General features: G+C 52.6%; 2 protein-coding genes across 2 annotated transcripts; one reads left to right on the top strand and one right to left on the bottom strand.

Moving 5' to 3' along the window:
• Nucleotides 1–6,931: 6,931 nt before the first annotated feature.
• LOC138349941 (uncharacterized) lies at nt 6,932–8,221 on the top strand. Its single transcript, XM_069299940.1, has one exon. The coding sequence runs from the start codon at nt 6,932–6,934 to the stop codon at nt 8,219–8,221; it is 1,290 nt and encodes a 429-aa protein (XP_069156041.1).
• A 2,019-nt stretch (nt 8,222–10,240) lies between these two features.
• On the bottom strand, nt 10,241–12,151 carry LOC138349942 (hornerin-like). Its single transcript, XM_069299942.1, has one exon. The coding sequence runs from the start codon at nt 12,149–12,151 to the stop codon at nt 10,241–10,243; it is 1,911 nt and encodes a 636-aa protein (XP_069156043.1).
• Between the last annotated feature and the right edge of the window lie 805 nt (nt 12,152–12,956).

A 12,956-nucleotide genomic window follows, 5' to 3' on the forward strand; every position in this document is an offset into this window, starting at 1 on the left:
ACTCCAGGAAACACCACATACTCCAGGAAACACCACATACTCCAGGTAACACCACATACTCCAGTTAACACCACATACTCCAGGTAACACTACATACTCCAGGTAACACCACATACTCCAGTTAACACCACATACTCCAGGAAACACCACATACTCCAGGTAACACTACATACTCCAGGAAACACCACATACTCCAGGTAACACCACATACTCCAGGTAACACCACATATTCTAGGAAACACCACATACTCCAGGTAACACCACATACTCCAGGAAACACCACATACTCCAGGAAACACCACATACTCCAGGAAACACCACATACTCCAGGAAACACCACATACTCCAGGAAACACCACATACTCCAGGTAACACCACATACTCCAGGAAACACCACATACTCCAGGAAACACCACATATTCTAGGAAACACCACATATTCTAGGAAACACCACATACTCCGGGTAATACCACATACTCTAGGTAACACCACATGCTTCAGATAACACCACATACTCCAGGTAACACAACATATCTGCAGTATGGTGTGTGCCTCTTGTAACACGACATACTACAGGCAAATAAATTACCACAGGTAACGCCACATAATCGTGGAAACACAACATATTCCAGGTAATACAACATACTCCAGATAACACAACATACTCCCAGTAACACCACATACTCCAGGTAACACAACATACTCCAGTAACAACATACTCCACGAACACAACATACTCCAGACACACAACATACTCTAGGTAACACCACGTACACAAGGTAACACAACATACTACAGGCACACAACATACTACAGGCACACAACATACTACAGGTACGCAACATACTAAAGGTAACACAACATACAACAGGCACGCAACATACTACAGGCACACAACATACTACAGGCACACAACATACTAGAGGCACACAACATACTACAGGCCCACAACATACTACAGCCCCATAACATACTACAGGCCCACAACATACTACAGGCACACAACATACTACAGGCACACAACATACTACAGGCACACAACATACTACAGGCACACAACATACTACAGGCACACAACATACTACAGGCCCACAACATACTACAGCCCCACAACATACTACAGGCCCACAACATACTACAGGCACACAACATACTACAGGCACACAACATACTAGAGGCACACAACATACTACAGGCCCACAACATACTACAGCCCCACAACATACTACAGGCCCACAACATACTACAGGCACACAACATACTAGAGGCACACAACATACTAGAGGCACACAACATACTACAGGCCCACAACATACTACAGCCCCACAACATACTACAGGCACACAACATACTACAGGCACACAACATACTACAGGTACACAACATACTACAGGCACACAACATACTACAGGCACACAACATACTACAGGCCCACAACATACTACAGGCACACAACATACTAGAGGCACACAACATACTAGAGGCACACAACATACTACAGGCCCACAACATACTACAGGCACACAACATACTACAGGCACACAACATACTACAGGCACACAACATACTACAGGTACACAACATACTACAGGTACACAACATACTACAGGTACACAACATACTACAGGCACACAACATACTACAGGCACACAACATACTACAGGCACACAACATACTACAGGCACACAACATACTACAGGCACACAACATACAATAGTCACACAACATACTACAGCCCCACAACATACTACAGGCACACAACATACTACAGGCACACAACATACTACAGGTACACAACATACTACAGGCACACAACATACTACAGGTACACAACATACTACAGGCACACAACATACTACAGGCACACAACATACTACAGGCACACAACATACTACAGGCACACAACATACTACAGGCACACAACATACTACAGGCACACAACATACTACAGGCACACAACATACTACAGGTACACAACATACTACAGGCACACAACATACTACAGGCACACAACATACTACAGGCACACAACATACTACAGGCACACAACATACTACAGGCACACAACATACTACAGGCACACAACATACTACAGGCACACAACATACTACAGGTACACAACATACTACAGGCACACAACATACTACAGGCACACAACATACTACAGGCACACAACATACTACAGGCACACAACATACTACAGGCACACAACATACTACAGGCACACAACATACTACAGGCACACAACATACTACAGGCACACAACATACAATAGTCACACAACATACTAAAGGTAACACAACATACAACAGTCACGCAACATACTAAAGGTAACACAACATACTCCAGGCACGCAACATACTACAGGCACACAACATACTACAGGCACACAACATACTACAGGCACACAACATACTACAGGCACACAACATACTACAGGCACACAACATACTACAGGCACACAACATACAATAGTCACGCAACATACTAAAGGTAACACAACATACAACAGTCACGCAACATACTAAAGGTAACACAACATACTCCAGGCACGCAACATACTCCCGTAGCTTTAAGTCTTATTCAAATATTTATATATATTGTGACTTTCATTAATATGTATACAGCACTTATTAGTAATAAGGTATATGTAAATATGTAATTGATCTGAATAAGCGGAGTGAGTGAGTGTTGCGTGAAGGGGACGGAGCCCATCCCTGAGATGTTGGTCTGACGGCCAGTGGCAACACTTCTGCTTGACGCATCGATTTCCCGCCCTCACCCCGCCTGGCTGGCCACCCCTCCACCCTTGTGTCCGCTCCTGGCCACCCCTCCACCCTTGTGTCCGCTCCTGGCCACCCCTCCACCCTTGTGTCCGCTCCTGGCCACCCCTCCACCCTTGTGTCCGCTCCTGGCCACCCCTCCACCCTTGTGTCCGCTCCTGGCCACCCCTCCACCCTTGTGTCCGCTCCTGGCCACCCCTCCACCCTTGTGTCCGCTCCTGGCCACCCCACCACCCTTGTGTCCGCTCCTGGCCACCCCTCCACCCTTGTGTCCGCTCCTGGCCACCCCTACACCCTTGTGTCCGCTCCTGGCCACCCCACCACCCTTGTGTCCGCTCCTGGCCACCCCTCCACCCTTGTGTCCGCTCCTGGCCACCCCACCACCCTTGTGTCCGCTCCTGGCCACCCCTCCACCCTTGTGTCCGCTCCTGGCCACCCCTACACCCTTGTGTCCGCTCCTGGCCACCCCTCCACCCTTGTGTCCGCTCCTGGCCACCCCACCACCCTTGTGTCCGCTCCTGGCCACCCCTCCACCCTTGTGTCCGCTCCTGGCCACCTCACCACTCTTGTGTCCGCTCCTGGCCACCCCTCCACCCTTGTGTCCGCTCCTGGCCACCCCTACACCCTTGTGTCCGCTCCTGGCCACCCCTCCACCCTTGTGTCCGCGCCTGGCCACCCCACCACCCTTGTGTCCACTCTTGGCCACCCCATCACCCCTGTGTCCGCTCCTGGCCAGGCCATCACCCTTGTGTCCGCTCCTGGCCACCCCACCACCCTTGTGTCCACTCTTGGCCACCCCTCCACCCTTGTGTCCGCTCCTGGCCACCTCACCACTCTTGTGTCCGCTCCTGGCCACCCCTCCACCCTTGTGTCCACTCCTGGCCACCCCTCAACCCTTGTGTCCACTCCTGGCCAGGCCACCACCCTTGTGTCCGCTCCTGGCCACCCCACAACCCTTGTGTCCGCTCCTGGCCACCCCTCCACCCTTGTGTCCGCGCCTGGCCACCCCACAACCCTTGTGTCCGCTCCTGGCCACCCCTCCACCCTTGTGTCCGCTCCTGACCACCCCTCCACCCTTGTGTCCGCTCCTGGCCACCCCTCCACTCTTGTGTCCGCTCCTGGCCACCCCTCCACCCTTGTGTCCGCGCCTGGCCACCCCACAACCCTTGTGTCCGCTCCTGGCCACCCCTCCACCCTTGTGTCCACTCCTGGCCACCCCTCCACCCTTGTGTCCGCTCCTGGCCACCCCTCCACCCTTGTGTCCGCTCCTGGCCACCCCTCCACCCTTGTGTCCGCGCCTGGCCACCCCACCACCCTTGTGTCCACTCTTGGCCACCCCATCACCCCTGTGTCCGCTCCTGGCCAGGCCATCACCCTTGTGTCTGCTCCTGGCCACCCCTCCACCCTTGTGTCCGCTCCTGGCCACCCCTCCACCCTTGTGTCCGCTCCTGACCACCCCTCCACCCTTGTGTCCGCTCCTGGCCACCCCTCCACCCTTGTGTCCGCTCCTGGCCACCCCTCCACCCTTGTGTCCGCTCCTGACCACCCCTCCACCCTTGTGTCCGCTCCTGGCCACCCCTCCACCCTTGTGTCCGCTCCTGACCACCCCACCACCCTTGTGTCCACTCTTGGCCACCCCTCCACCCTTGTGTCCGCTCCTGACCACCCCTCCACCCTTGTGTCCGCTCCTGACCACCCCTCCACCCTTGTGTCCGCTCCTGGCCACCCCTCCACCCTTGTGTCCGCTCCTGGCCACCCCTCCACCCTTGTGTCCGCTCCTGGCCACCCCTCCACCCTTGTGTCCGCTCCTGACCACCCCACCACCCTTGTGTCCGCTCTTGGCCACCCCACCACCCTTGTGTCCGCTCTTGGCGACCCCATCACCCCTGTGTCCGCTCCTGGCCAGGCCATCACCCTTGTGTCTGCTCCTGGCCACCCCTCCACCCTTGTGTCCGCTCCTAGCCACCCCTCCACCCTTGTGTCCACTCCTGGCCACCCCACCACCCTTGTTTCCACTCCTGGCCACGCCTCCACCCTTGTGTCCGCTCTTGGCCACCCCATCACCCCTGTGTCCGCTCCTGGCCAGGCCATCACCCTTGTGTCTGCTCCTGGCCACCCCTCCACCCTTGTGTCCGCTCCTGGCCACCCCTCCACCTTTGTTTCCACTCCTGGCCACGCCTCCACCCTTGTGTCCGCTCTTGGCCACCCCTCCACTCTTGTGTCCGCTCCTGGCCACCCCACCACCCTTTTGTCCGCTCCTGGCCACCCCTTTGAAGACGGACTCCCCCATCCAGGACTAATCCACCTTCCGCCTCCCGCTGGGTGGTTCCTCTGCTTGCCGTTGCGGGGCAGCCCCTCTGTCAGGAGCCAAGTCTCCTCAGTCACCTGCAGCGCTCGGAGGGAATGGATGTCGCTCCGCCTTCCAGGATATTCCTCCATCTTTACTTTCTTATTTAGGCCTTCTGCCTTATCAAAACATGCCTAACATATAACCAAACACTTGCTACGATCGCTGGGCACACGATCAATTATAGGTAATCACTACTAACTAGTTAAAATTGTGCTTACCACAAAAGATCTCTTGCAGGGTGCTCCCTGACGGGGCGGCGACACTCAGGGCGCCTCAGGCTACCCACAGAACTGCTCTAACTGCCCCCTCAACACCTTCTGCAGTTCACGACTCGAGCTGGCACGTCCACAAACGTATTCAACGGTCGAAACGTCTGCCCACTCCCTTCCTCTTGAAGGTACATCAAACAGGGGTTCCTCTTCACCAGGAGCTCAAACGGAGCACGCCCTCCTTTCACGAGTTCTTCAACTCAAGTGCTCAAGCTCCTCCGAAAACGAGCTTCACGCCTCCAGCAAACTCTCCACATCTCATAACCAGTCATTTATCTATATCCTGGTTCACTGCCCATATTCTTAAACTGACAAATTTAACCAATTGTTTCACGTATGTATCTTCAAGTCTATATTTCTTTCACCTCCTAGTCAAGTCAGGCCTGATAGAATAATTCTCAAAGGGGAGACTCGTTTTTCAGCTACCTGGGATCATAACACCCTCCACTCTTGTGTCCGCTCCTGGCCACCCCTCCACCCTTGTGTCCGCTCCTGGCCACCCCTCCACCCTTGTGTCCGCTCCTAGCCACCCCTCCACCCTTGTGTCCGCTCTTGGCCACCCCTCCACCCTTGTGTCCGCTCCTGGCCACCCCTCCACCCTTGTGTCCGCTCCTGGCCACCCCTCCACCCTTGTGTCCGCTCCTGGCCACCCCTACACCCTTGTGTCCGCTCCTGACCACCCCCCCACCCTTGTGTCCACTCCTGGCCACCCCTCCACCCTTGTGTCCGCTCCTGGCCACCCCTCCACCCTTGTGTCCGCTCCTGGCCACCCCTCCACCCTTGTGTCCGCTCCTGGCCACCCCTCCACCCTTGTGTCCACTCCTGGCCACCCCTCCACCCTTGTGTCCGCTCCTAGCCACCCCTCCACCCTTGTGTCCGCTCCTGGCCACCCCTCCACCTTTGTGTCCGCGCCTGGCCACCCCTCCACCCTTGTGTCCGCTCCTGGCCACCCCTCCACCTTTGTGTCCGCGCCTGGCCACCCCTACACCCTTGTGTCCGCTCCTGGCCACCCCTCCACCCTTGTGTCCGCTCCTGGCCACCCCTCCACCTTTGTGTCCGCGCCTGGCCACCCCTACACCCTTGTGTCCGCTCCTGACCACCCCCCCACCCTTGTGTCCACTCCTGGCCACCCCTACACCCTTGTGTCCGCTCCTGGCCACCCCTACACCTTTGTGTCCGCGCCTGGCCACCCCACCACCCTTGTGTTCGCTCCTGGCCACCCCTCCACCCTTGTGTCCGCGCCTGGCCACCCCACCACCCTTGTGTTCGCTCCTGGCCACCCCTCCACCCTTGTGTCCGCGCCTGGCCACCCCGCCACTGGGGCACGGTGTCCCTCCACTACTCTAAGGACATGTCCTCGTCTGAAGGAGTGATGTCGGCCGCCGCCACTGTAGCCGCCTCATTAACCTTCTCAGGTAACTATGGGAACGCCTCCCCCCCCCCCCCACCTTATGTGGTCAACTCTTCATATATAACCAAGTCTTGTTGATCATTTTTAATGAAAACCCAGTTTTATTTTGCTACATTTTATGCATGTTTTGTGTGAGACATCTACCACCGCTGAGCATGTTTTGTGTGAGACATCTACCACCGCTGAGCATGTTTTGTGTGAGACATCTACCACCGCTGAGCATGTTTTGTGTGAGACATCTACCACCGCTGAGCATGTTTTGTGTGAGACATCTACCACCGCTGAGCATGTTTTGTGTGAGACATCTACCACCGCTGAGCATGTTTTGTGTGAGACATCTACCACCGCTGAGCATGTTTTGTGTGAGACATCTACCACCGCTGAGCATGTTTTGTGTGAGACATCTACCACCGCTGAGCATGTTTTGTGTGAGACATCTACCACCTCTGAGCATGTTTTGTGTGAGACATCTACCACCGCTGAGCATGTTTTGTGTGAGACATCTACCACCTCTGAGCATGTTTTGTGTGAGACATCTACCACCGCTGAGCATGTTTTGTGTGAGACATCTACCACCGCTGAGCATGTTTTGTGTGAGACATCTACCACCGCTGAGCATGTTTTGTGTGAGACATCTACCACCGCTGAGCATGTTTTGTGTGAGACATCTACCACCGCTGAGCATGTTTTGTGTGAGACATCTACCACCGCTGAGCATGTTTTGTGTGAGACATCTACCACCGCTGAGCATGTTTTGTGTGAGACATCTACCACCGCTGAGCATGTTTTGTGTGAGACATCTACCACCGCTGAGCATGTTTTGTGTGAGACATCTACCACCGCTGAGCATGTTTTGTGTGAGACATCTACCACCGCTGAGCATGTTTTGTGTGAGACATCTACCACCGCTGAGCATGTTTTGTGTGAGACATCTACCACCGCTGAGCATGTTTTGTGTGAGACATCTACCACCGCTGAGCATGTTTTGTGTGAGACATCTACCACCGCTGAGCATGTTTTGTGTGAGACATCTACCACCGCTGAGCATGTTTTGTGTGAGACATCTACCACCGCTGAGCATGTTTTGTGTGAGACATCTACCACCGCTGAGCATGTTTTGTGTGAGACATCTACCACCGCTGAGCATGTTTTGTGTGAGACATCTACCACCGCTGAGCATGTTTTGTGTGAGACATCTACCACCGCTGAGCATGTTTTGTGTGAGACATCTACCACCGCTGAGCATGTTTTGTGTGAGACATCTACCACCGCTGAGCATGTTTTGTGTGAGACATCTACCACCGCTGAGCATGTTTTGTGTGAGACATCTACCACCGCGCCTTTTGACGTCAAAGTCCCAAACGTCAAAATATTATACACTATAAATCATAGCGGTTCACTAAACTGATGGGCTGTTACGTTTTCTGTTCGTGGGTTTTAGGTTAGGTTAGGTTAGGGTCGGGCAAATTAGTGCATCATTTTGATTACGTTGTGACAACTCGAGAGGACGGGGCGAGTATACATATCTTGTGCCTGGTGAGCCCTCGGGTCTGTACGGTGCTACAGTGAAGAGCTTTCCAATGTTGTACACCATAGGCTGACAGTGACCACGGGTTAGTGAACCAGTGCTTCCTAACTTGTCCTGCCCTTCGTCACAACCAGGTCGGGTCCTGCCCTTCGTCACATCCCTGGTCGGGTCCTGCCCGTTGTCAGAACCAGGTCGGTCCTGCCCTTCGACACAACCAGGCCAGGTCCTGCGGTTCCACTAGCGGCAGGAGCAACTTTCTGGTCGACTGCGTGAGTATTAGAGTGAGTCAAAACGCCTTATATTGCCATAGATTTCTTTCTGCGTAATTTACAAGTTTATAATGTATTTACAAGTTCATATGGGGCGATGTTCCTTCTCTTCCCTGTGTTCAAGTTCAAGTATGTTTATTGAGACAAGAAAGAAATACATCTCAACGGGATAGAGTAGCTTAGGCTATTTCTACCCCCCCCCCCCCTAAACCCCCCGTGTTCAGTGTTCACCATATTTCAGCCTTTGTAAGACCTAAAGTGATGGCAGAAGATCGTTTCTTGGAGGTGGTGATGCATGATTATAGGAGCTCTTATCATAATAAGGGATGATACGTGATTATAGAAGCTCTTGTGACGTAAGTTTTGGATGATACGTGATTATAGAAGTACTTGTAACTCAAGACTCGTATAATACATGATTACAGAAGGTCTTGTAAGACTTGAATGATGTATAATTATAGAAGCTCTTGTAACGAAAGACTTGAATGATACATGATTATAAAAGTACTTGTAGCGTAAGTCTTGGCCGATACGAGATTATAGAAGGTCTTGTAACGTAAGACTCGGATGATACATGATTATAGAAGTGTTGAGAGGTGAGCCAGGACACCCCCCCCCCCATCCCCCTCAGTCTGCTGAGGGTGTATAATTATTTGTCGTAATTATATCTTACAATTATATTTATTTACACTTAGTTTGGTGTTAGGCTAAAGGCCAATCAACCTCTGGAGGGCTATTAAGGCATCTACAATAGTTTACTGCCTAACTAGCATGTTAGTGTTAGGCTTAAGACCAATCAACCTCTGGAGGGCTGTTAAGAACTGTGTCTTGGGAGTGATTGATTCGGGACAGCCCTCGAGTCTCTTGATTGAGACCGTTCAGTGTGTGATTTTATTTATATAAATTCATTGAATGATTTGTTTGTCAGTCCTTTAAATTGTATCCTAATCGTCAGAAATTTCATGTTATACAGTTGTTAGGACTTTCTCTTAGGTGAACATCTTTATATAAACTAGTCCAATTATACATGTAGAAAACATATATTTATAAATAAATTCATTGATTGATTAAGGTCACAACAAGGTTGTGACTAAGACTGAGGGCCACAAGAATAACAGCACTACATACCAGGCAGGTCAGGGCGGATCTCATCGATACCTTCAAAATACTGAACAATTTGAAGGATGTTGATCCTGACAACTTCTTCACGAGGTCAGACGTAACACGAACAAGGAGCAACGGTCTCAATCTCAACAAGCCACAGTGTAGCACTGAGAACAGCAGATGCTCTTTCACCCACAGTTATAAACCCATGGAACCGCCTACCCGCCGAAGTTGTAAATCCCAACACTGCTGATCTTTAAATCCGCCTTGAAAAAATCATCAGGACAAATGAGGGGACTGTTGACAAGTCACCGGCTTTCTGTCTTCGTCGAGACTACTAGAGTGTTAGTGCACCTCAGGTAAATTCAGGTAAAACAACAGCTTTCTGACAAAACCGTAAATATTATTTAGGTCCAAATGCAGTTCATGACTAAATTAAACTCAGAGATTATGCCTATGTGTACAGAGCAGCGGAATACACCGTGCTGTGCATATATCACTTGTATGTATGTTATATTTACTTGAGTTATCGTGAGGCCCCGCTGTCATGAGAGCCGCTGTCATGAGGGCCGCTGTCATGAGGGCCGCTGTCATGAGAGCCGCTGTCATGAGAGCCGCTGTCATGAGGGCCGCTGTCATGAGAGCCGCTGTCATGAGGGCCGCTGTCATGAGGGCCACTGTCATGAGGGCCGCTGTCATGAGGGCCGCTGTCATGAGGCCCACTGTCATGAAGGCCGCTGTCATGAGGGCCACTGTCATGAGGGCCGCTGTCATGAGGGCCGCTGTCATGAGGCCCACTGTCATGAAGGCCACTGTCATGAGGGCCACTGTCATGAGGGCCACTGTCATGAGGGCCGCTGTCATGAGGGCCACTGTCATGAGGGCCGCTGTCATGAGGGCCACTGTCATGAGGGCCGCTGTCATGAGGGCCACTGTCATGAGGGCCGCTGTCATGAGGGCCACTGTCATGAGGGCCGCTGTCATGAGGGCCGCTGTCATGAGGCCCACTGTCATGAGGGCCACTATCATGAAGGCCACTGTCATGAGGGCCACTGTCATGAGGGCCGCTGTCATGAGGGCCACTGTCATGAGGGCCGCTGTCATGAGAGCCACTGTCATGAGGGCCACTGTCATGAGGGCCGCTGTCATGAGGCCCACTGTCATGAAGGCCACTGTCATGAGGGCCGCTGTCATGAGGGCCACTGTCATGAGGGCCGCTGTCATGAGGGCCGCTGTCATGAGGCCCACTGTCATGAGGGCCACTATCATGAAGGCCACTGTCACGAGGGCCACTGTCATGAGGGCCACTGTCATGAGGGCCACTGTCATGAGGGCCGCTGTCATGAGGGCCACTGTCATGAGGGCCGCTGTCATGAGGGCCGCTGTCATGAGGCCCACTGTCATGAAGGCCACTGTCATGAGGGCCACTGTCATGAGGGCCACTGTCATGAGGGCCGCTGTCATGAGGGCCACTGTCATGAGGGCCGCTGTCATGAGGGCCACTGTCATGAGGGCCGCTGTCATGAGGGCCACTGTCATGAGGGCCGCTGTCATGAGGGCCACTGTCATGAGGGCCGCTGTCATGAGGGCCGCTGTCATGAGGCCCACTGTCATGAGGGCCACTATCATGAAGGCCACTGTCATGAGGGCCACTGTCATGAGGGCCGCTGTCATGAGGGCCACTGTCATGAGGGCCGCTGTCATGAGGGCCGCTGTCATGAGGGCCACTGTCATGAGGGCCGCTGTCATGAAGGCCACTGTCATGAGGGCCGCTGTCATGAGGGCCGCTGTCATGAGGGCCGCTGTCATGAGGGCCGCTGTCATGAGGGCCACTGTCATGAGGGCCGCTGTCATGAGGGCCACTGTCATGAGGGCCACTGTCATGAGGGCCGCTGTCATGAGGGCCGCTGTCATGAGGGCCGCTGTCATGAGGGCCACTGTCATGAGGGCCACTGTCATGAGGGCCGCTGTCATGAAGGCCACTGTCATGAGGGCCACTGTCATGAGGGCCACTGTCATGAGGGCCACTGTCATGAGGGCCGCTGTCATGAGGGCCACTGTCATGAGGGCCACTGTCATGAGGGCCGCTGTCATGAAGGCCACTGTCATGAGGGCCACTGTCATGAGGGCCACTGTCATGAGGGCCACTGTCATGAGGGCCACTGTCATGAGGGCCGCTGTCATGAGGGCCACTGTCATGAGGGCCACTGTCATGAGGGCCGCTGTCATGAGGGCCACTGTCATGAGGGCCACTGTCATGAGGGCCACTGTCATGAGGGCCGCTATCATGAGGGCCACTGTCATGAAGGCCACTGTCATGAGGGCCACTGTCATGAGGGCCACTGTCATGAGTGGTGTTGACGGAGACAGGCCGCTGGCTCTCCAGCGTGCCAGCGACACGTGACCTTAGGTGATTAAAGCCTTCTTGTTGAACCATTGCCGTTGTCGCGTCCATCACTCAGTAACGTCAGCAGCCGCCTTGATGCTGGACTCAGACTCCGCTATAAGCATCTCTGGGAGTTACCTGTGGCCTTCCCTTGGTTACATCCCCGCCAGGCTCAGTACTTCCACCTTGGCGAGGGACCTTAATATAAGCCTAAGGTATATATGTACACTAGCTGCCTGTCCCCGACAGAATGAGTTATTATGTTATCGAATTAAGCATAATATAATGTTATATGTTATGTAACATTATATAACATTATTATGTACGTATATGTTATATACATTATATAACGTAATTTAATGTTATAGAGCAAATAAAACTGTCCAAAGATGGTTACACACTTGCAACAGACCTAGATATTGCAACTGAATTCAGTAGCTTCTTTTCAACAATTGGTGCAAACCTTGCCAGAAAAATCCCAGAGACCCAGACACATGTCACTACATATCTCACCGGCAGCTGTCCTAACTCTCTACTCCTTTTACCAGTCAGCCCGACACACATTGTATCCATAATTCGATCACTTAAAACCAAAGCTGGGAACATTAATGACATACCTTTTATGATATATAAGAGTGCTGCCCCTGCTCTTGCACTACTCATAGTTCTGCTATTCAATAAATCGTCAGAGTGTCAGACTTTTCCTGATATCCTCACAAAACCAATGACGCCAGATCATAAAGGTGGCGAGACAGCTGACGTAAACAATTAAACACCAATATCAAATCTACCTATACTTTCACAAATATTTGACACACTTATTTACAAATAGCTCTATTCCAATCTTGTATAACTC

Source organism: Procambarus clarkii, chromosome 43 (assembly GCF_040958095.1).
Source record: "Procambarus clarkii isolate CNS0578487 chromosome 43, FALCON_Pclarkii_2.0, whole genome shotgun sequence".
Taxonomy (NCBI): Eukaryota; Metazoa; Arthropoda; class Malacostraca; order Decapoda; family Cambaridae; genus Procambarus; species Procambarus clarkii.

What these genes read in the sequence shown, in the direction of transcription:
- LOC138349942 (XM_069299942.1), bottom strand. Translation starts at nt 12,151, where the DNA reads ATGGTTCAACAAGAAGGCTTTAATCACCTAAGGTCACGTGTCGCTGGC.
- LOC138349941 (XM_069299940.1), top strand. Translation starts at nt 6,932, where the DNA reads ATGCATGTTTTGTGTGAGACATCTACCACCGCTGAGCATGTTTTGTGT.